A 23386-nucleotide genomic window follows, 5' to 3' on the forward strand; every position below is an offset into this window, starting at 1 on the left:
TCCAAGTGGGCTGTCATGTGCCTTTTACTGAGGAGTGGCTTCCGTCTGGCCACGCTACCATAAAGGCTTGATTGGTGGAGTGCTGCAGAGATGGTTGTCCTGTTGGAAGGTTCCCCCATCTCCACAGAGGAACTCTGGAGCTCTGTCAGAGTGACCATTGGGTTCTTGGTCACCTCCCTGATCAAGGCCCTTCTCCCTCATTTGATCAGTTTGGCCGGGCGGCCAGCTCTAGGAAGAGTCTTGGTGGTTCCAAACTTCTTCCAATTAAGAATGATGGAGGCCACTGTGTTCTTGGTGACCTTCAATGCTGCAGACATTTTTTGGTACCCTTCCCCAGATCTGTGCCTTGACACAATCCTATCTCGGAGCTCTACGGACAATTCTTTTGACCTCATTGCTTGGTTTTTACTCTGATATGCACTGTCAACTGTGGGACTACATATAGGCAGTTGTGTGCCTTTCCAAATCCTGTCCAATCAATTGAATTTACCACAGGTGGACAATGGAAACAGGATGCACCTAAACTCAATTTCGGGTCTCATAGCAAAGGGTCTGAATACTTATGTAAATAAGCTATTTCAGTTTTACATTTTTTATAAATTTGCTAACATTTCTAAAAACCTGTTTTAGCTTTGTCCTTATGGGGTATTGTGTGTAGTTTGATGAGGAAGAAATGTATTTAATAAATTTTAGAATAAGGCTGTAACGTAACAAAATGTTGATAAAGGGAAGGGGTCTGAATGCTTTCCTAATTCACTGTAATTGAATGTTAATTTCTCTACTATAAGCCTCCTCCAATGTAATTTTTGAGAATTTGGCAGTACGTCCAACCTACCTCACAACCGCAGACCATGTGTACGGCGTTGTGTGAGTGAGTGGTTTGCTGACGTCAACGTTGTGAACAGAGTGCCCCATGGTGATGGTGGGGTTATGGAATGGTCAGGCATAAACTACGGACAACGAACATAATTGCATTTTATCGATGGCAATTTGAAGGCAGAGATAACATGACAACATCCTGAGCCCCATTGTCTTGTCATTCACCAGCTGCCATCACCTCATGTTTCAGCATGATAATACACGGCCTCATTTGTGCACAATATGTGCACAATTCCTGAAAGCTGAAAATATCCCAGTTCTTCCAGGGCCTGCATACTCACCAGACATGTCACCGATTGAGCCTGTTTGGGATGCTCTGGATATACGTGTAAGACAGCGTTGTCCAGTTCCCGCCAATCTCCACCAATTCGCACAGCCATTGAAGAGGAGTGGGACAACATTCCATAGGCCACAATCAACAGCCTGATCAACTCTATGTGAAGGAGATGTGTCGTGCTGCATGAGGAAAACAGTGGTCACACCAGATACTGACTGGTTTTCTTATATGAACTGTAACACAGTAAAATCTTTTAAATTGTTGCATGTTGTATTTATATTGTTGATACAATTCCAATAATACCGCTCCAGTCATTACCACAAACCTGTCCTGCCCAATTAAGGTGCCACTAACTTCCTGAACAGACGTTTATCATTTTGAGATAAGGTTATTTTGAGATTTATAGCAGATGGCTTTATTCTCCTGAAGCAAGTTTGACATATCGTGGGTCAAGATGCTCATTGCATCTTGCTTTCAATAGTAAAAAGATCATAAATCATAATAGTTAAATTCACAAACTAGTCTTCGTCATATTCGACATCGGTCGAATTATCTGCGCAGCGTGACTGCAATACAATTATATGGAACGTATTTTTATACCCAGAAACCAAACTCGCCCATGTCTGAGAAAAATCTGACTTCACCAATCAAAATCCTACATGAACTATCCCCTACATTTTGCTTTATTTTATTGGTTGAAACCGTCCACAATAAATTCTACTTTACTTCCGCGCTTTTGGTTTGAAATTTGGGAACTGACATTTTGGGAGAAGCCAATCATCACAAGCACACACATGGTGAATATGTTATGGCCAAACGTTATTGTAGGAAATTAGTATTCAGAATGTTTTAGGAATTCTATCTTTTGTTTTGTGAAACATGCAATACTTGGCTAACTAGTTAGCAACGTAGACTGCTAGCTAGCTAACAGTACATAGCTATCTAGGTAGCCTATGTGTTCAACATCACTGCTACCTCAGCTAGCTAGTAAACTAACTTATTTTCACTCCTGCGGGTGGAGAAGAGATGGAACAGGTATTACAACTATATGTGTTTGTGTGTTGTCATGGTGGTCTCAAAGGGGGACCAAGTAATTCGATAACCCCATATAACGTTAGGCGTTGACTGGGGGGAGGGTACAGTAGGAGGCTGACACACCGACAGCCTCCTGTCAAATAGAAGATGGAGCAAGAGGAACGCTTAGAATTTCTGTATCTCGTCAGGAACAGACAGGGTGGTGTGTATAGCCTAAAGTGTATAACATACTGAGGAAATGGATAGGGAGAACACAAACGCTGTGTTTCGTTCAAGAGACAAGACATACGTGTTTCTGTGGACCTACAGCCAGTTTCAGGTAGAGCAGAGCTCATATTAAGCATTGTATCATACTACAATCTGCATCATACTACATCCTTTGTGTGTTGTATTGTAATGGACTGTGTGATGTGGTGGTTTTGCTGTGTGTTTGGACCTAGCAGCAGGAGCAGACAGAGTGGGATGCTGTGAACAGACTCCTCCAGCACCATGGGTTCAAGCCGGTTCACTTTGCTGATCCCGTCGCGAATAAGAACCTTGCAGGTAACGGTTTAGTATGGTTTTTGTATTATCTTCTTGCTGTAACATTCTGAACTGTCATATCTTAGCTAAATGTCTTAACTCACTTCTTGGATCATGTTGAACAAGTCTATAAGGAGGAGTGTTAAATGCTTTAGACCGCTGAACATTCTACTGTCTGTCTTGTGTTTCTGTGTGTGCAAATAATGAATAATTATTGGCTCTAGGTGTGCATTATCTCATCTAAGTTAGCACTCAAACTCGCCCCTCTGTGTGATGAGCCTTTTCCCAAAGGGAAACCATTCGGCGCATGCATTGCTCCTATTCTACTTACTGGCTCTTCTATTTCCGGTAGGCTGCCAGCCAGGGTCTCAATGTTTCTGGCTAGTTTTCTCAATGTTATTTAGTGAGGCAGTGGTCATGGTACCCAAACAATATAGGCCTATAGGTAAAAAAGAACTGGACGGAAAATGGACAATAAGATATTCAACTTTTAATGTCTGTCATCTTGCTCATAGACTTGGTTCTTCTGGAGAAGAAGTCGGCCTGTGACATCAGGACTATGCTGCGGACGATGCTTACAGACTCGGAGAGGAGACAGACCTTGATTCAGGAGCTCATCCAGTCCAACAACCAACTTAAGTAAGGAGTTATAAAATTCATATTAAATCGTTATATTTATCATTTTAGACACTCACGGACATGCAGAACATGGCTTTTCCAGTATGTAGGAAACCTCACTTCTTGAAGCCTAATATTTTTGAACCCCCAGTTACTTGATCCTGTTTCTAACCTCTCAAAACATTTCCTCCATCACACCCATCACCTTATATGATTTATTAGAATAATCTCCATGTCAGAAAGAAATATGTTTTTGGCAGGTCTGTTGTTCATCCATCTACCTAATAATATAGATCCATGATCATGTACCTGCCAGCTGTTGTCACACAATAGTCTTAGTGGACATGAGTAGTAAGCCTAATATAGTGAGGCAGAGAGGGGTAAGAGGTAGACATGGGGCCGGCTTACACCAGCTGCTCAGCCAGCAAGTGTTAACCATTGGGGCGTGACAGAGGGAGATCACCTGGCCTGAACATCAATCTATCACCATGTTAAGCCTGTTTGTCAGAGACCCTCTCTTTAGCCTGGAATTCAATCTGATATGGTATTTTTTCCCAAAACATCAGTTTGGATTCCAGGCTACCTCACTTTAGCTTCTCTCCTGGAAAGATAATTGATGGTTTTTGACTGTTTTTCTAGGATAGGTTATTGATGTATCTGACGAATCAATATATGATTGAAAGTTGGATTTTATATTTCATATTGCCCAGTTGATCACTTGAATAATTATGTATATTCTCTTAACCATTATTTCCTGCGAAAGATCTTCTGTTTGATATGTACTTATCCCAATTAGTTCAATATGCCCCATCCTCAATTTTTATTATCCAATAAAATAGAAAGGCGGCAGGTAGCTTAGCGGTTAAGAGCGTTGGGCCAGTAACCGAAAAGTCACTGGTTCGAATCCGGAGCTGACTAGGTGAAGAATCTGTCTGTGCCCTTGTGCAAGGCACTCAACCCTAATTGGTCCTATAAGTCGCTCTGGATAAGAGCGTCTGCTAAATGTTCAAATGTAAATGTAGTATCACATAGGATTATTAAATCCTATCTAGCATTTAGTAAGGGTTAATTGTGTGTCCCAAAGGAGTAGTAGCAATGCTTCGAAGTGTGACATTTTTGTCTTTGTGTTGCTTTACAATTATCTGTATTGTATCATAATCCATTATACCTGTCAGCTTTAAGTAAAGTGTTACCGGTGTTTGTTCCAGAGAGGAGGCTCAGCAGCACATTAGCCGCGCTGCCCGTCAGTCCCAGAGGGTGACCGAGTTGGAGGGAGTTCTGGACGGGGTGAAGAGCAAGCTGCAGGACCTGGAAGACAGTTACATTGGCACGGCCGCGCAGCAGCACAGCAAAGTGCACCAACTTCAGCAGGACAAGAGAGATGCACAGGTAGGTGGTGCCCTGGAAATAGCCAGGGTTGGTTTAACCGGCAGATACAGATTAAGTCTAGTCCTGGACTAAAAAGAACTTTCAATTGAGATTCTCTATTCACCATGCTTTTTAGTCCAGGTCGAGGCTTAATCTGTGTCTGGGGAACTGGCGACAAGAGTTGGGCACTAATCTTTTTTTTCCGACAGCACATGATATCCCCTGATTATACTGTAACTTTCTTGTTTGTCTTTTCTTGTTGTTTTGTTTGTCTGCTCTGCCGCTGGTAGAAATGGTGCCAGGGCCTGGAGCAGAAGCTGTCTGAGGAGAAAGATGTGGTTTCCCAGCTGCAGAGGAAGCTCTACTTCACTGTGACAGAGGAAGAGAGGCGGGTTGCTAGGCAGAACCAGGTGTTTCAGCAGATCCACTTGAGATCAGCTCGGCCCAACTCACCAGTGGACCAGCAGTAAGATAAACCGCTGCTGTCGTTAAGACCATAGATTAGGATCCATAATACAACATTTTACCCTTGCTTGACTAAATTATTACAGATTTATGGCTAGGAGGTTATAGGATTTCAAATACCTTTTATTTTCTATCAGGGTGTTGGATGTAATTGACATCTATGAGGCCCAAATGGAACAGCTCCGCGATGATATCAAGTAAATATTATATAGACAATCTTATTTTCAATGTTTTGCATCATTTTTATGACAACACCCTTTCTCACTGTAAGACTAAAGAAACGTAGGCAGATGTCACTAACCAACATTCACTTCTTCCCTCAGGTCCCTCAAAGCAGATTCTGGGGGATCAAAAACATCTGACCAATCGCAGAGCAGCATGAGAATCACCACCGGGGTCTCCCCCAATCACAAAGCTCTCCTGAAGGTGACTTCATGTACTTTTGTAACATGATGAACACCAGAACTCTTCATGGTTCTGGATGACTTGTCTTGAACAGTGTAACGGCTGTTCCTCTTCCCCACATTCCATGATCATGATCTTAGTTCTGAATCTTACTTCTCCCCAATAGTCCTATCGGGAACAGTTAAGGGACACCAAAGCTCAGAGGGAGGAGCTTAGGAATGAAATTCAGCAGTTGAAGCAAGACTTGGAATCTAGACCCACAGTGAAAGAGCTGAAGTCCTACAAAGAACAACTGAGACGCATGGACAGACTTATTCACCAGAGTAACATGAGGTGGGGAAAAATTATGCAACTGTCATTCTTGGATATGACGAGCACCACAGCTTAACCCCATAGTTAACACCTTCCTTACCTTAACCTAGAATGCTGCCTGTCCTATTGGTAGTCATATCTCCTTTACCTCCACCCCAGGTCTGCTCAGGAGTTTAAAGAAGAGGGGAGGGCTGCTTTAAGTAACCAGGAGGTGGCGAAGGCAAGGGCCTTGGCTGCCAGACACGAGAAGGTACTCCGTTTATCTCCCCTTGTCTAAAGCGGGAGCGAGTATCAACTCACTTTACTTTATGTTTTTGAATCAGACTTTGCTGGACTATTTGCCTTGCCTGACTTTCAGGTTCTGAATGACATCAGAGCGGTTTTGACTACTTCCGGGGCTCCACTGAGGCTCCATAGAGCGAGGCCATCAACCAGCCATCCGCTGTCCAACAGGGCCTCAGAGATGGTCGAGTTTGACGAACTCCTCTCCACTCTGGAGATGTGGGCTGACCAACTGGCTTCACTGAAGGTGAGAGCTCACTGACTGTCTATAAAGCGCATCTAACATGTATGCAGCCAGGTCCAACAGTCCAGTGTCAACTTGCCCTGTCACTGAAAGCCAGAGTTTAAGAACTCTTCATATCTACAACATCTCAGTTGTCTGTGATATGTATGGCTAGAATAGGCTTCTTTAACCACGTCTGTTTATCATTGTCTCTTGTCTAGAGACCCAAGTCTTTACTTGTCTGTCTCTCTCTCTCTCTCTCTGAGTGCTTAGGACCTGCACTGTGCCCTGAGTAAGTTGATGCTGAGACTGTTACCATGGCAGCCAGCAGGTGCTACTAGTCTCATGGAAAGTGTTCGAGTGGAGGACCTTATGCTACTGGTGGACACTCTGCTAGAGGAGACCAACTCTGGGGAGGATAAGGTTAGTAGTCCTGGCTTACAGCAGTGGATGGAGTAACCATGGAAATTTAGACTTTTAGTTGAGGCAAAACATTATACCGCAGATCATTTCTCATGTACAATGTTTGTGATACAGCGATATTCTCATTATTTTTCTTTCAAAAAAAATTTATGAAAAGTTGCGTATAGGTGAAAGCCGAACTCTTTGTGAAACCAACTCTAACCAGGTGCTGAGGAGCCCCACTAGGAACACTCTCCAGTCCATGGTGTCCCACTTCCAGAAGCTGTTTGATATAACCTCCCTCAGCGGGGTGTATCCACGTATGAACGAGGTCTACACCAGGCTTGGGGAGATGACCAACGCTATGAGGAACCTCAGGGACATCCTGGCCCTGGGTAGGACTGTCTGTCTACAACTCATTTGAGCTATTCTACAGCACCATTAGCACATACTGTACTGGTCAATTCATGTTCTCCAGAACATAATACTGAACAAAAATAAAAATGCAACAATTTAAGGAAATCATTCAATTGAAATAAATGAATTAAGCCTTAATCTCTGGATTTCACATGACGGGGAATATAGATATGCATCTGGTGGTCACAGATACCTTAGGTGCACATTTTAAGGTGCACCTGTGTAATGATCATGCTGTTTAATCAGCTTCTTGATATGCCACACCTGTTAGGTAGATGGATTATCTTGGCAAAGGAGAAATGCTCACTAACAGGGATGTAAACAAATTTGTGCACAACATTTGAGAGATAAGAATTGTGTGTATGGAACATTTCTGGGATATTTTATTTCAGCTCATGAAACCAACTCTTGACATGTTGTTTATATTTTTGTTCAGTATACTTGGTTGAGGGATGTAATTCCTTTCCCACTTCTAACAATTTAATTTCAGATGACAGAGCACCCCTTAGTGAGGTGGTAAACCAAGTAGCCAGTCTGGTCGACTCCCCAGAGGCCACGGTTGGCCACGTCCTCCTGGGAACCAGTGATATTGACAGGTACAAGCAGCAGAATTTATTTTGTTTTATTCTGAGTAATGTTGTTAATGTCATGAAATTTGCCTATTGCCTGGGGTTAAATATGTGTGCTTGTCAGTATTATTTTGAAGGTAAAGGAACATGAGTTTTTTCCCCCTGCATTCTACTTTTTGGTTCAGGAGCTGCTCCAGACTCTAGGTGGGGAAATGTTATTACCATCCAATAATGCATTTGTTTGAAATCGTTTACTGATCATGTGGTTATTAGTACGTCTATTTTGGTTGATCTTACAGATGTTGACTGTCTGGATGACATCATGCCCGTTCTGAGGTCACTAGAGTCAAGAGCAGAGTAACACCGGTGCCTTGTAATTATGTAACAATGCTTTTATGTTTTGTGTATTTGCTGGAGTGATTTTATGGCGTTCTACTTTTGATATGTAAATAAACATGAATTAATACCTCTTCCAACAACAAGATCTCAATTCATTAGTACAGTAAAATAACATGACATACATATGTTTTATTTTGTGATAAACCCTTTCTCCACACCTAAGAACAAACCTCAGTTCATATGAGTTAAGAAAAATGTTGTGTACAAAAAATATTGCAGGTAAGTTATTTTCAAAGCTATCCCTTCTGAGAGGGGGGGGAAATTTGGCAAGTATCATTCCACACACACACGACGTTAGATGCACGACGGTTCTTTACAACGTCAAAACCACTTGACCTAGACCTCTATTTAGAAAGATCATTGAGCAACAAAAAAACATGGTTTCACTCTTCAAAAATGAATTCCCATGTCAGCAGCTGCTTCATTCTTTAGCATTTGAATCAAATACCAGGAAGGCATGTGGCAGTAAGGCACATAAAATAAGTGTTTTTAAAAAGTAATATCAATAATACCTGTGATTGGAATGTAACACATGCGGTGGGTAGAACTTAGCTCTGGTCCACGTTCCTCCACTAATGTAACATGAGGAACGTGCACTAATGTCCTGGATCAGAGCTAGGTATTTCTAAACATGGAATCCATCCAGAAACCCACGAGTCTACAATAATAATGCATGGAATAAATATCAAGCTATATATAATACACACTACTGGTGAATAGCATATTTAAAAGACATGCAAATATATTCTGCTATCTGCAGAATTAAGTGAAGGTTTACAAACATCTGATATCCCATTTAAAATGAATACTCAAGACAACCCGGTAAGAAAACGAATTCCGAGATTGGACAATTAAATACATCTTGAATGTCAAACAAATTGTATTTCTGTTTAGTGTAAAGTACAGTATTTTCAAAGGATAACCCTAACCAGACCTTGCTCATTTGGTGCCCTCTAGCTGTAGAAGTGAAAAGTAATACAAAGGGTTACCAGTCTTAAAGAGCCTTATCAATACTCTGGCTGGTATTTGACTAACATTTGTGCTTTGACTAAGGCAAACAATGACGACTATCGGTGAATGTATTCCATTTTGTATTTATGTCTTCTGACTGATGGTGGGAGGGGGTCTTTGTCCATTTATTTCTTCACATGAACCCAGAGCTAAAGAACCAACGAAAAAGAGAAAATATGTCAACACAGCTACACTCCTTAACTAAGCTTTCCTATCAACTGTCAAATCAATAGTTTCCTCATCTAAAAACAAACTGACGTTTTCTTTATACCCTACTTCCCTCCCTATCATCTCACTGACTTCACAGGTTTCTGAAGCAACAGTTGTGGTTTTGGTTAGTAGCCTCGTCACAAGTTAACATCCTTAGCTTCCATTTCTGGACTCCTGTCAATCAGAAATGCAATCACACTGATTAACTAAAATGGCTGTATAACGCCTGCAGTCCACACACAAAATATATCATTCTGGTGTACATACATTTTTGTTAGTCTCTGCACATGCATCATGAAATTGAGAGGGGAAATAAAGTTTGAATAGGGGAAATAAGTTATGATTGAATTAGGATAGATTGAATGTGATTAACAATGTGTAATAGAGCTTTGAGCTGTCCCAAAACATTTCAGCAATAAACATCTTGAAGGGAATTAAATAGCCGTCCTGAAAGGTATTTTACAAGAACATGCGTCATACTTCTTGCGGTCTTTGTCCTGTTTGCAACCCTTTAGGCCTGTGATTAAGTATCAAAAACTTTCATCTTACTTTTTACGGTCTTTGTCCTTCTTGAGGTTGGCGTTAGTGTTGAAGGACTGGCCTTGGAGCAGCTCGGCAGCTGCTTTCTTCTTGCTGAAGGTGTTGATCTCGTCCTCCAGAGACCGTCTCTTCTCATCCAGCTTGCTCTTCTCCTCAGAGTGCAGTCTCTTCAGCTGCTCAAACTTCCCTTGCAACTGAGGGAAAACATCAAACGTCAGTGTTTTTAATACCTCAAATTTCTAGTGCTTTTCTAAAACCCAAAGACGCTTCTCTTCAACCAAAAATACATGCATTTAATATGAAAGATCATTGAAGATGGGTTTTCTGTGATGATTTCCCCTACAATTTTTTTTGTTACAAATCATGAGTCTGAAAGCCACGTCTAGGCCTATATGTCTCTTGCTGACCTGTATAGCATGCTGTCACAGTAGGTCACCCTGTGTGTGTGTGTTCAGTACCTCTCTCTCGGCTTCCTTCAGCTCAGTCTCCTTTTCCTTGACTCTCTGGACAAACATCTGCCTCATCTCCTCCTCTCTCCGCTGCAAATCTCCCAGGAACTCGTGACGCTTGGCTTCATAGGTCTCCTGCAGGCTGCAGACAACAGTTTAATACAAATATACAGCCTCCTCTCGCTGTATAACGTTAAATGGTTTTTCACAGACCTTTTAATCTATGCAGCTTATCTAGTTATCACAGGCCCCAAATGATGATAACTGTGTGCGCACACACTGCTCTCTCCGTACCTGACTGGCTTGCTCTCTGGGTTCGTGTCTGTGAATCCCATCTCCTCCAGTTTGCAGCGGCGGTAGAGCTCGTAGTGGCGCGTGTGGGTCTGCTCCCTCAGGTCCTCCATGTTCACACAAATCAGCATCTCCCTCAGCTTCACAAAGTCACAGTGGTTCTCATTCTCCACTGAAACAAGACAGGCAGACATACCTTTACCTCCTGGCATTTGTACTGCAGAGCCATAGACACTTCACTTCAAAGAAAGCAAGCCGTAAGCCTGAAGCCTACACGGTAAAACAGGTTTACCAACCTTGCACCACACCCCAGGGATACTGCCGAGCTTTGACCATCTTATTTCCAATCTTCACCTCCTCTGAGCTCCCCACAACAGCAAAAGGCAGGATACCCTGACATTAGCAAATAGATCATAGGCATAGAAGACACTGAGTACATTTACATGCACACTAAGATAATGTTAAACAGATTTTGGCAGTAGGATAAGTATGGCATTAGTAATGTAAACACCTTACTCGGCATATCTTAAATCGGAGTACGGTCAAAATTGAAGAAAGCCTACTCTGGGGTTGTGCGGTATATTCTTATTTACTATATACCGGTATTGATGCATGGACTGTTTTTTCTTCTATAGTGTTATTTCAATGTTTGGTTTGTTAAATGTGATATGCGACTCATCTCTCTCTCTCTCATCAATATGTTGATGATAACGATGCTGCTTTGCTTCTTAATATAAATCAAAATAAAACACAATTGTATTTGTCACATCCACAAGCATTCTATAAAATGACACTATTAGTTTGTGTATATTACTGTCTGCAAACAGATAGTTTGCCTTTACTTAGCAAATGTTTTTAATTGTTAGCCGCTGGCTAGCTAATAAATGTACTGAGTCAGAGCAAACATAGCTAGCTAATACACCCTGATACCAGGGCTGTGGTAGGCCTAAATCAGCATGTAGTTTGTGCAACAGTATCTTCTAAATCAGAGAGGAATAGGCGAGGTATGAATAAGTTATCTGCGCATGTGCTAGCACCAGCCGAACGAGCCTCCCTCTTTAGCGTGAGTGAAGTGAGTTTGGGGAAAAAAGGAAAGTAGGAATATTTGAAGTAGTTCTCATACAAACTTTAGAAGTCCAAACTCTTTCTAAAAAAACAACAACATGTCGCTGTCGTAGAACATTATTTTTATTGCATATTTTCTGTATTGGTCAAAGTCCTATCAGGTAGTCCCGTGTAAACAGGATTATTAGGGAAATCGTTCTTCTTGCGAAGCATGTAAATGTTACCCACAATAATCGTGTTACTGTGTGCATGTAGCCACTCACTGAGGTGCACTGTCTAGCACAGTCAAATTCACCACTGTGAGGAATGGAATTGGGCAGAGATCCTGAAAAATACGAAGGGAGTGTTCTACAACTCACATTCATGGCCGTGTTGATCTTGGAGACGGTCTCGTCGTCGGTAGGGAACTGGTAGATCTGGACACCGTTACTGACCAACTCACTCATGATCTTGATCTTAAACTTGTGGAGCTCGCTCTTGGAGATGGTGTCTGCTTTGGCGATGACAGGAATGATGTTGACCTACAAAAAGATACAGTTTGTCTTATAAATAATACATGTTCTTTCTAAATTGACATTATTCCCTCAAGAATCAAACAGGACATGAAATTCATTTTTCAAGAAGAAACAGAAACCTTTTGTGAAAGAACAGTACTGTAAAACACAACTTTGGGGCTCCCGAGTGGCGCAGCGGTCTAAGGCACTGCATCTCAGTGCTAGAGGCATCCCTACAGACCCTGGTTCGGCTGTATCACAAACTGGCCGTGATTGGGAGTCCCATAGGGCGGCGCACAATTGGCCGAGTGTCGTCCGGGTTTGCCCGGGGTAGGCTGTCATTGTAAATAAGAATTTGTTCTTAACTGACTTGCCTAGTTAAACAAAGGTAAAAAAAATAAAATAAAAATACATACAACTAAAGCACAGTCAGGACAGACTTCTGTGATTGCCCAATGTCAACATTATGCTTTGTCAGCCTTGTTCAGTCCTGTCACAGTAACACAGTAGTAATTACTCATCATGCAACTCCCAGTTTTTAACCAACCGCCATGACACTTCCTAAACTGCCCAAATACTCCATAACACTAAATAAAATGTAAAACACCCCCTTAATTCTACATTTAAACACAACAACAATTATGAAAGTTTATATTTATAGACTAATGCTGTATAACTGTGCCAGAAACAAAATCAAAAGAGAGAACAAAATTCAATAGTGACAGTTTTAGTTTTAGGCCCTCACCTTGCTGTCCAGTTTCTTCATGGTGACCAGGTCTAGGGACTTGAGAGAGTGTCCTGAAGGGGCGATGAAGTAGAGACAGGCATGGATACGGGAGTCGTGGTAGTTGTGAAGGGACCGCTTGATCTTCAACTCCTCCTGTAGATACGACTCGAACTGGGTGTCAATGTAGTCCACAACATGCTGGTAGCTGCCAAAGGAAACATTCAGAGAGGACATAATTCCATCAGAAGTTGTGTAGCATATGTGGTAAAACAAGTGATTTTTGTTAGATAGAAAGACATAATAATGTGCTTTGTTTTGTCATTCAGCATCAGCGTCATATTCATTAGGGCATAGGCTACCGTAGCAAAACGTTTTGAAACGGAACACTAAAACAAGGGTTTCTTAATTAAGTTATTGGACAAGTTCAGGTAGGCTATTAGGGTTGGTGCCTAATGAATACGACCCAGGTATATCATGACTGCACTTCTCTCACCTCTCCTGCTTGTTCATCTGGTCCCCAAAGCCCACTGTGTTGACGATGGTCAGCTTGAGTCGCACGTTGCTCTCCTGCAGGTCATAGGTCTGCGCTCGCAGCTTCACCTTGGGCTCGAAGTGAGACGACTCAAAGTTCTCAAAGTTAGTGTTGAACAGTGTGTCCATTAGGGTGGATTTGCCAATACCAGTTTCGCCTGGATAGTGAGGGAAATATTGTTTGCTAATCTTAGTGATAACATTGCGTTGTAAAATTAGGGTCAAACTTGAGGAAAATGAAGAAAAAAAAAACATTTTAGAGAGTTCCAAAGAACGACATTGAGGAATCTGGGCTGAGGTCCAGAATAAATTTTAGAAATGAATTTAGAGGAAATGGGCCAACATTTTTTTCCCATCTAAAAAAGGGATACTAGTCTGCTGGCTGAACTTTTAATGTAACATCACAACGTTACTCACCAATACAGAGGATATTGAAGCAGAAACCTTGACATGTTGATTTGTTGACCAGCTGGTGAGGTAGGCTGTCAAAGCCAACATGGCCAGACAAGGACAGGGGCCGGGCATTTTTGTCCTGTTATAGGGAGACATAGCCTAACATTAGGCCAACTCAGTATATGATTATATCTGACTGCCTACAGCTTGGACTGGTTAACCTAGGTAGATAATCTTATATTCCTGTTTTCATTGTCTGTACACGACTTACCCACACAAGGCTAAATGTAAATTTGTCTACAGTACACACACACATTTACCTATTTCTATGAATGACACCCTACCTGACCTGTCCCTTTCTTTACTGATACTGATTGTGGCACAGATTGTGGATAGACCTGGAAAGGCTGGAGATAGATGGCAGATCAGTTTAAGCAGCATACATTTGGCTAGATTTTGTAGCTAGCACACAAAGTTAACTTTCACTGGCTGCCACATCGGCAAACTAACCCATGCGTTGGCAAACTAGCTAGACAGATCATGGCTAATTGTGTTCTATATGTATTTCATATATTCATTCTTGCTCATAGGGCGTAAACCATCTCCGGCAGTAAAATCCTGCTTTTTAGAAACTCTGGTTGGAGTTACGCTGTTAGCCACATAGCTAGCTGGATAGTAAAAAAGTTACTGAATCAGTTCCAGGTTGTCTTATTGCAATCCTGCTGTACAGGCGGTCAGATCTCACAACGCCTAGATACGTTTTTACCTTTCAGGATCACGCAGCGCAACAGCAATAAAGACGACCTGGAACATAACCATGCTAACTAGCAAGCTAAACGTGCCGTAAGTTTTACAACTGTAAACATACATTATTTAGCGATTAAATCAAACACAACAATTACCCCCTGAGCAATATCCGACGTAGTCATCTCAGAATACAGGAGCTAATAGCTACAAATACTAGCAGGTTGTAAATAAAATAGCCTCAACTAAAAACTTTGAAAAATCGACTCCCTACGTAGCCATGAAAGGAATGTAGGCTTGCAAACTTTTTCCATGGCTGGGGATAGACGAGTGACAGCTTTGTTTGTGTTTAACAATAGAAACGACATATCTTACAAACATATGAGGTACTACATGTTCTGATTTTGTGATATGTATTTATCAAATTCTGAGTACAGAGTAGTTATTTTGAACTGCAAGATTGTTTGTTACCATATAGCGACCCCCATAGAATGAATGGTATAAACCAATTTTCCGGAAATTCGTTGGACATACATAGTGTGAAACTAAATAGACATTTTGGTTCTTTGGGCGACTTTGACTGAAGGGCCGCTAATTTAGATTCCAAAATGGCGTTTCAAGGGTCACAGTTTCCCAATGTAGTGGTTGCTAAGAGGCGTGGACAGAGATACTTTTGAGGAGATGGAAAACGCCATTGGAATCGTATAACGTTCACTGTGTACGTTGCCCATGTATCGTCTATGGGCCGCGCGGTACATTCCTGGAATTCTGGGACAAACAGTGAATGGGAGTCGACTGGGCGCTAGCTCAATAACACAACATTAGCAGGAATTTAGTGAACAATAAGTACAACATAAGTATTTTCCGATATGTGAGATAATTAACTTGTTCTCTGAAATATCGTACAGCTTTGGAATCGTGACATTACGTACTTTCAAGGAAAATAGGCAGGTATCTCGACTTATACCCTGATTTTGAGAAGATTAGTTTGCACGATATGCCGCATTACAAGTGAATGCGATCGTTTGACAGTCTGCTGTTGGGGCGTTATGCCGCGTTCAAGATAACTGGGAACTCGGGAAAAAACGAGCTCAGACTGGGGAAATGTATTTGAACAGCCATTCAACTCGGAATTCCAACTCTTAGAGCTTTGACTTTCCGAACTTAAAATCTCTGACTTCATGATTTGAGGCGGCAGGTAGCCTTGTAGTTAGAGCCTTTGGGCCAGTAACCGAAATGTTGCTAGATCGAATCCCCGAGCTGACAATGTAAACATCTGTCATTCTGCCCCTGAACAAGGCAGTTAACCCAATGTTCCTATGCCGTTATTGTAAATAAGAATTTGTTCTTAACTGACTTGCCTAGTTAAATAAAAAATGTAAAAACTATTTGACCGCGTATTTTTCCGAGTTCCCAGGTGTTTTGAACGCTGCATTATACCACAGAACAATGAGACAGATATTAAACCGGATGTATAAATGTGAAGCATCCGGTTGGCGTTTCCAAGCACTACCAAATATGGTGATGCGAGGAAGCACCGTGGCCGGCAGTGTGAGAAGATGGATTTTGGCCAACATTCTGCTAATTTTCTAATCGATTAAACTTTTGATCTTCATACAGTTGTATGTTTCTCAAACTATAATCTGTAACAAACAGAGTGGACTGCGTTTTGCAGACTTTACCCTTTGTCAAAGTACAAAAAAAAGAGCGTTGTTTAGAAGGAGTGCGAATTGAGTTATTGCACACGCGCACTTCAAAGTATGCGTTTTCTAACGAAAATAGCAAATATATGCTAGAACGCGCCAATAGGACCTCACTAGCTCGTGATTGCCTCTGCCCACCTCCTTGCTTGTTCTGCCCACCATGATTAATTTGTTCCCATTGGAAACGACAGGCTCTTGGGTTAGTTATACGTTCCTCCATTCATTGTCCAACATGATTTCTATCTCCTCCTTTCTCTAATATCTCTGGGGTGGATCGCTGTGACCATATAAATAAAACGGATAGACAGGTCTTGCAAAAGAGGGTCCTTCCCGACTCAACTCTGGGTGTGGTGACGGTTCTATTAATTTATATTCTGTATCAAAGAAGCACAACAAGCTCTGTGAGGATGATGTGATGGGACAACACCAACCAGGGCAGGTGAAAACCGTAATTGTACGGGCTGATTTAACTCTAGCTAATTTATATATTTTTTTTGGTATATCGAAGGCTACTTGTATGTATTTTTTTTAATCAGCTAATCTAATGTAATGGCGACCGAGTGCACCCAAGAAGTGGTCGTACAATTTCTGACCGATCGAGGAGGGAGAGTGAAAAAACAGGAATTAATTGACTATTTCAAAGCTGTTTTCCCGGAAGACCCTGAACAGAAAGCAATTGTTCGGGAGAAATTCAAGGGATACGTGGACAACGTCGCATTTGTAAAATTGGAGAATGGAGTTAAATGTGTATGTTTAAAAAATAAGTATCGAGTGGAGAAAGACAGCGCGTGCAATGGCAACGGGACAGGCACCTTTTTGGAACAAGATAGCAGCACCCCTGTCCTATCCAAATCATATAAGAACTTGATAGAAGATTGTGCACCACAACTGCATCTGTCAGCATCTTCTGCTGGGGGTGTGCGCTCTTGGGAAACCACAGCAAACGACGCACAACAAGACATTTCACCTGGCTCGGGTTACGGAACTGACAATGCCGCAGGAGTGAGACCGCCTGACATTTCAGGAATTATATTGGAAGGTAACATTTTAGAAAGAGCTGCGTCAACAAGGTTTGTAGTTCAGAATAATAGTTTATCAGACATTATGGGAAATGCGTTAGGCCTTGGTGGCAATGGAGAGCAGAAATTGACCAAGGAGGACATACAGACATTGCAACCGCACGACATACCGCAAATTGCAGTGATTGAGACGTCACCTTTACCTACAGCCGCGGATGGCTCTATGTTCCACTTACCCGGACGTCCATTCCCAAATAATGCACAGTACAGCCTGCTGTCCAATCACCCTTCATCAGAGCACGGGGCAGATGAAGGCCATAATTATGATTCGCTACTGAGCAAATCAGGGAGTGACAGCAACACACCTAAAGGTAGCCATAATAACGTTATTGAGCTCATGATGAACAGCTCCCCCCAGGTGCGACGCAGCATGGTGTTGAGGAACTCCGTCTACCTGTCTGCAAAGTACAGGGACTGTACCCGGAGCGACAGTGACTCTGCCTCTGTGGCTTCAGTCACTCTGGACCCATTGGAACACGAATGGATGATGTGTGCATCCGACGGCCAATGGGAGAGTCTCCACCGCCTCCTTTCCTGTGAACCGAACCTTGCCATGAAGAAGGATTTTGTGACTGGATTCACCTGCCTGCACTGGGCTGCCAAGCAAGGCAAACAAGAACTGCTGGCACTTATCGTGAACTTTTCCAAACAACACACGGTGCCCATCAACATCAACGCCCGGTCAAGTGCCGGCTACACACCACTACATCTGGCAGCAATGCACAACCATGTTGAAGTGGTGAAGTTACTGGTAGGAGCCTACGACGCAGACGTCGAGGCCAGAGATTACAATGGGAAAAGGGCGTGTCAGTATCTTACGAGCAGCGTGGCCGTCGATATCCGTGACATCATCGGGGCGGGTGGTGTCGCCGACTCGGACTCAGAGAACACAGACTCTGGGGGGCATTGGAGGTTGTCTAAAGTTCTCCAGTCTAATCTGATGCCCCTCAAACTGCACAGTCACTGTGAGGAGGACACAGGTGATGGAGCAGGGCAGGCCAGACAGCAACCCTTGCGAAGGAAATCATCCCTTAGCAAGATGAGGCCCAAACTTCAGAAGATCCGCTTCAGATCTTCGCAGATAGTTCACAGCACTTCGTTCCCAGAACACTGTGAGACAGAGGAGCTTAACGGGTCCAGGAAAAGCTCATTTAAATCCAGACCCATGTCAAATCTGTTTGGCTGAAGAATGGCCTCTTAAGTACACTCGACAAAGAGCAAATAAACTACTACAGTGCAGGATGACTGACACAATGCGGTATAGTCTGATGTTACAAGTGTTTTTTTTTTTTTGTGGCATAGGCCAAGTCTGGTGTTACACATACTTAAGGGTTTTTACCCCAGGCATTATATGAATATGCTGAACTAACAGAATATGGTATTACATGATCTATTGAGTAACTGGCCAGATTGCTACCCCTGGTTAGGCTAAATATTTCTGTCTTAATCCTCTTATCATGCCGAAGTAGCCAAGGAGGTTTTACAGTTTGTCTGCTTTAACCCTTAATGTACATGTAAAGCTGCCTGCAACCCACTGGGCAAAGATGTCAGTTTAATGTCTAGTTTTGATTTACATTTCGTAGAGTTTTTAACTAATGTGAATTCAATGTGAAATCGACAAAAGATGACACCATGTCATTGGATTTGGGTTCAAATTTGGGTGATTTTAAAAATATGAAATGATCTTCCATTACTTTTTTTTCATATCCAATCAGTTTTCCACGTTGATTTGACGTCTTCATATTACATTTTTTGGGGTTGAAATGGCATTGAAACAAGGTTGACTCAACCTGTTTTTGCCAAGTGGGAAGTGTTTAAACTCAAGTTATTTGACCACATGGTAGAAACAATGTAATTGATTTCACAATGCTTGGGAGCAATTCTATCGTATTACTGTCAGACTGTTAGTGATGCTATGAATTTATTCTCCCTTTATATTTGAGTTGCTTTAAGCACTTTGATTTTAAACGGTTATTGATCCAGCTTTCCTGCGGTGGATGCCATTCAGTCCACCTGAAAGACTTGAGATGGGAATTTACTTCCTCTTTGTGTTCAAGTGGAGGATTGGAGGCCAATGAAAAGGCCTCTGGTCCTTTAAGTCTGTAATCAGGATCAGTAGGGGAGCTTTATGTGTCACAAGGTACGCTGTTGTTGAGTGTATGGTAGGCCTGCTGTGTGTAGTGCTATGATGAAAGATCAGGTCTCATAACTATTCACAGTCCACCTTGAATTATGCTATGCAGTTATACTCACTTTATGACCTTCTGATCATAGCTCCTTATTTTGAGTTGTCTAAGGTTGCAGTTGTCTGGTATGAAGTTGTAGGCTACCCTCTGATCTGTTACGCACCAGTGGTTTTATATCAACAAGCTCCAGCTTGCTGACCCAGGAGAGCCTCTACACACAATACCCCATAATGAGAATGTGAAAACTTGTTTTTAGAAATGTTTGCAAATATATTGAAAATTTAAATGCATAAATATCTCAATGACAAAAGTATTCACACCCCTGAGTCAATACTTTGTAGAAGCACCTTTGGCTGCGATTACAGCTGTGAGTCTTTCTGGATAAATCTCTAAAGAGCTTTCCAGACCTGGATTGTGCAACATTTGCCCATTTTATTCTTATCTAAATTATTCAAGCTCTGTTCAAATTGGTTGTTGATCATTGCTAGACAACCATTTTAAGGTCTTGCCATAGTTTTGACTTAAATCTACTTGAAAAACTAACTCGGCCACTCTGGAACATCCACTGTCATCTTGGTAAGAAACTCCAGTGTAGATATGGCCTTGTGTTCAAGTTTTTTTAAAACCTTTATTTAACTAGGTAAGTCGGTTAAGATCAAATTCTTATTTCAATGAAGGCCTAACCCGGACGACGCTGGGCCAGTTGTGCGCCGCCCTATGGGACTTCCAATCACGGCCGGTTGTGATACAGCCTGGAAACGAACCAGGGTCTGTAGTGACGTCTCTAGCACTGAGATACAGTGCCTTAGACCGCTGTACCACTCGGGAGGTTATTGTCCTGCTGAAAGGTGAATTCATCTCCCAGTGTCTGGTGGAAAGCTGACTGAACCAGGTTTTCCTCTAGGATTTTGCCTGTGCTTAGTGCCATTCCATTCATTTTAATTTAAAAAAATTATCCTGAAAAAATTGCCAGTCCTTAATGATTATAAGCATACCCATAACATGGTGCAGCCACAACTATGCTTGAAAATATGGTGAGTGGTACTCAGTAATGTGTTATGTTTCAGGCAAAACCAATAACACTTTGTATTCAGGACAAAATGTTAATTGCTTAGCCATTTTTTGCAGTATTACTTTAGTACCTTGTTTATAAACAGGATGCATGTTTTGGAATAATCTTTATTCTGTACAGGCTTCCTTTTTAGACTGTAAATTAGGTTAGTATTGTGGAGTATCTACAATGTTTTTGATCCATGCTCAGTTTTCTCCTACCAACTCTTTAACCATTTTAAATTCACCATTGGCCTCATGGCGTAATCCCTGAGTTTCCTTCCTCTCCGGCAACTGAGTTAGGAAGGTATCTTTGTAGCGACTGGTTGTCTTGATACACCATCCAAAGTGTAATTAATAACTGCACCATGCTCAAAGGGATATTCAATGTCTGCTGTTTTATTTTTACGCATCTACCAATAGGTTCCCTCATAGCCGTGGGAAGTAAAGGTGCTGCAGCACCCCCTGAAAAAATCGGAATAAAAATGTTAAATAATCATTTTAAAATATAATTTTTTGAAGAAAAATGTATTCTTCACAGAAGTGCACTTGGCCTTTAATAGTCCTATATTAGCAGACTGATATAGCCTTCTGCAGTGCCAGTGCAGGCAAAAGTATTTGTTTTTATGCAATGTTGCACTATATTCTAACACTTTTTTTTACCCTGCACTTTTGTTTTTTGCTAATATAACTGGAGTGTATATTTTTACATATTTAGCAAATCATTGTCTCACATGTATTAGTCTAATTGTTTGTCTAGGTTAGATTTAAGGCATAGTACTTATGGCATGAACTGTTTTTGGGGAATGTAATGTTTTCTCAGTCAATGGTTTTTATTGCTGAATAGCCTACAGTAATGCTACATAGTTTACATCTGATTTTGCTACTTGATTTTATTGTACAGTTTTGTAGTCTTGCAAAATTAGCTCTTACCTTTTTTATTATGCAATTTCTTTATATTTTTAAATCAACCACCTGCTGCTAATTATGATATTCAAAGGGCTGGAACCGTGTTTCTCTTGTCTGTCTGTACATTATATTATTTTATAGCCCTCGTTTCGATTATCAAACAAAAGAATGTTAACATACAAAATCTGACACCTCACAATCGTTTTAGGTCTATGTTCAATACTCTGTCTTCAATAATGTATGCAAAGCTAAAGATTGTGTGGTTTGCATTTTTATCATTTGGAAACCTGAAAATAGCTGTGTAGCAACACTCCACATCAGACCTGACAGGGCTTGAGAGGATTTGCAGAGAAGAATGGGAGAAACTCCCCAAATACAGGTGTGGCAAGCTTGTAGCGTCATACACAAGAAGACTCAACGCTGACAAAGGTGCTTCAACAAAGTACTGAGTAAAGGCTCTGAATACTTCTATAAATGTGCTATTTCAGGTTTTTATTTGTAATACTTTTGCAAACATTTCTAAAAACCTGTTTTTGCTTTGTCATTATGGGGAATTGTGTGTAGATTGATGAAGGGAAAACGATTTAATCAATTTTAGAATAAGTCTGTAATGAACAAAATCTGGAAAAAGTCAAGGTGCCTGAATGCACTTATTTATTTATCTATATCTATATCTATATCTATATATATATATATATATATATATATATATATATATATATATATATATATATATATATACTACCGTTCTAAAGTTTGGGGTCACTTAGAAATGTCCATGTTTTTGAAAGAAAATTATTTATTTTTTGTCCATTAAAATACCATTGTTGATCAGAAATACTGTGTAGACATTGTTAATGTTGTGAACGGCTATTGTAGCTGGAAACGGCTGATTAAAAAAAAAAAATGAACATCTACATAGGCATATAGAAGCCCATTATCAGCAACCATCACTCCTGTGTTTCAATGGCACATTGTGTTAGCTAATCCAAGTTGATCATTTTTAAAAGGCTAATTGATCATTCGAAAACCCTTTTTTCAATGATGTTAGCACAGCTGGAAACTGTTGTGCTGATTAAAGAAGCAATAAAACTGGCCTTTAGACTAGTTGAGTATCTGGAGCATCAGCATTTGTGGGTTTGATTACAGGCTCAAAAGGGCCAGAAACAAAGACTCTTTCTTCTCAAACTCGTCAGTCTATTCTTGTTCTGAGAATGAAGGCTATTTCATGCGAGAAATTTCCAAGAAACAGAAGATCTCGTACAATGCTGTATACTACTCCCTTCACAGAACAGCGCAAACTGGCTCTAACCAGAGTAGAAAGAGGAGTGGGAGGGAGTAAGGTTCCATTTGGGACGTATCCCAGGCGATTAGAGCCCAGACAGTAGAGAGAGAGAGTTGGAGGTCTTCAGAGAACACAGGGCTTTGTGGAATTGCACACAGTGGGAGTTTGAAGTTGAAACGGCTGGCGTGGAATGTGGATCAGAATGAGTCACCAGAGGCACTGCGCCCTTGCTACTCTCTTGCTATCTCTGTATTCCTCTCTTTCTGTCTTTTTCTCTCACTATCTATGTCTGTCTGTCAAAGTATGTTTACCTAGCTCAAGGCTGATTTATCTCACAGGCCAACCAACAGGGTCAGTGTGACGCAGTCTCTCTCCACATATCTGTTTATGATTCAGGTTTTAAGCCATGTCTAACATTTTCCACTGGATCCTGTCAGACTGATAAGGTCTGCCAGGATCCAGTGGAAGGTCCTTGATATGTTGAACGTCATTTTACGTTTGATCTCTGTTCAAGCCTCAGCCTGCACATCTCATTTGAATTACCAG

The 23386-nt window shown here is 41.4% G+C and overlaps 3 protein-coding genes across 12 annotated transcripts; 2 read left to right on the top strand and 1 right to left on the bottom strand.

The window, feature by feature from the left end:
- Positions 1 to 1814: 1814 nt before the first annotated feature.
- LOC129859570 (centrosomal protein of 70 kDa-like) lies at positions 1815 to 8256 on the top strand. 9 transcript variants are annotated; one of them, XM_055929485.1, is made up of 16 exons: positions 1815 to 1953; positions 2238 to 2510; positions 2632 to 2734; positions 3229 to 3352; positions 4540 to 4720; positions 4990 to 5165; positions 5302 to 5361; positions 5488 to 5590; positions 5736 to 5902; positions 6041 to 6131; positions 6240 to 6410; positions 6660 to 6809; positions 7015 to 7183; positions 7696 to 7801; positions 7899 to 7978; positions 8074 to 8256. In XM_055929485.1, the coding sequence occupies exons 2-16, from the start codon at positions 2430 to 2432 to the stop codon at positions 8133 to 8135; spliced, it is 1824 nt and encodes a 607-aa protein (XP_055785460.1). In that variant the 5' UTR covers positions 1815 to 1953; positions 2238 to 2429; the 3' UTR covers positions 8136 to 8256. The 9 variants fall into 9 exon arrangements, with proteins under 9 accessions (XP_055785460.1, XP_055785462.1, XP_055785458.1 ...); XM_055929487.1 differs by having other exon boundaries at positions 1817 to 1953; positions 2635 to 2734; XM_055929483.1 differs by lacking the exon at positions 2238 to 2510 and having other exon boundaries at positions 1820 to 1953.
- Positions 8257 to 8282: 26 nt separating this feature from the next.
- Positions 8283 to 17613, bottom strand: LOC129859572 (septin-10-like). Of its 2 annotated transcripts, none has more exons than XM_055929494.1 (10): positions 17587 to 17613; positions 13909 to 14023; positions 13454 to 13649; positions 12979 to 13165; positions 12099 to 12260; positions 10971 to 11067; positions 10678 to 10846; positions 10393 to 10525; positions 9944 to 10128; positions 8283 to 9333 (listed from the first exon to the last, which is right to left on the bottom strand). In XM_055929494.1, exons 1-10 carry the CDS (start codon positions 17596 to 17598, stop codon positions 9318 to 9320), a joined length of 1272 nt encoding a protein of 423 aa, XP_055785469.1. In that variant the 5' UTR covers positions 17599 to 17613; the 3' UTR covers positions 8283 to 9317. The 2 variants fall into 2 exon arrangements, with proteins under 2 accessions (XP_055785469.1, XP_055785470.1); XM_055929495.1 differs by lacking the exon at positions 17587 to 17613 and adding an exon at positions 14787 to 14926.
- Positions 16417 to 22393, top strand: LOC129859571 (ankyrin repeat domain-containing protein SOWAHC-like). Its single transcript, XM_055929493.1, has one exon. It carries the CDS (start codon positions 16881 to 16883, stop codon positions 18594 to 18596), a length of 1716 nt encoding a protein of 571 aa, XP_055785468.1. The 5' UTR covers positions 16417 to 16880; the 3' UTR covers positions 18597 to 22393.
- The last annotated feature ends 993 nt before the right edge of the window (positions 22394 to 23386 follow it).

Source organism: Salvelinus fontinalis, chromosome 7 (assembly GCF_029448725.1).
Source record: "Salvelinus fontinalis isolate EN_2023a chromosome 7, ASM2944872v1, whole genome shotgun sequence".
NCBI lineage: Eukaryota > Metazoa > Chordata > Actinopteri > Salmoniformes > Salmonidae > Salvelinus > Salvelinus fontinalis.

Excerpts from the sequence above, each read along its gene's own strand:
- LOC129859570 (XM_055929485.1), top strand. The coding sequence starts at position 2,430 with ATGGATAGGGAGAACACAAACGCTGTGTTTCGTTCAAGAGACAAGACA. Across the intron at positions 5,903-6,040 it reads ATTCACCAGAGTAACATGAG|GTCTGCTCAGGAGTTTAAAG; the intron begins GTGGGGAAAAAT and ends CCTCCACCCCAG. Across the intron at positions 7,802-7,898 it reads GGAACCAGTGATATTGACAG|TATTATTTTGAAGGTAAAGG; the intron begins GTACAAGCAGCA and ends TGTGCTTGTCAG.
- LOC129859572 (XM_055929495.1), bottom strand. The coding sequence starts at position 14,813 with ATGACTACGTCGGATATTGCTCAGGGG. Across the intron at positions 11,068-12,098 it reads AGATCAACACGGCCATGAAT|GGTATCCTGCCTTTTGCTGT; the intron begins GTGAGTTGTAGA and ends TGCTAATGTCAG. Across the intron at positions 10,526-10,677 it reads CCAGAGAGCAAGCCAGTCAG|CCTGCAGGAGACCTATGAAG; the intron begins GTACGGAGAGAG and ends TGTTGTCTGCAG.
- LOC129859571 (XM_055929493.1), top strand. The coding sequence starts at position 16,881 with ATGGCGACCGAGTGCACCCAAGAAGTGGTCGTACAATTTCTGACCGAT.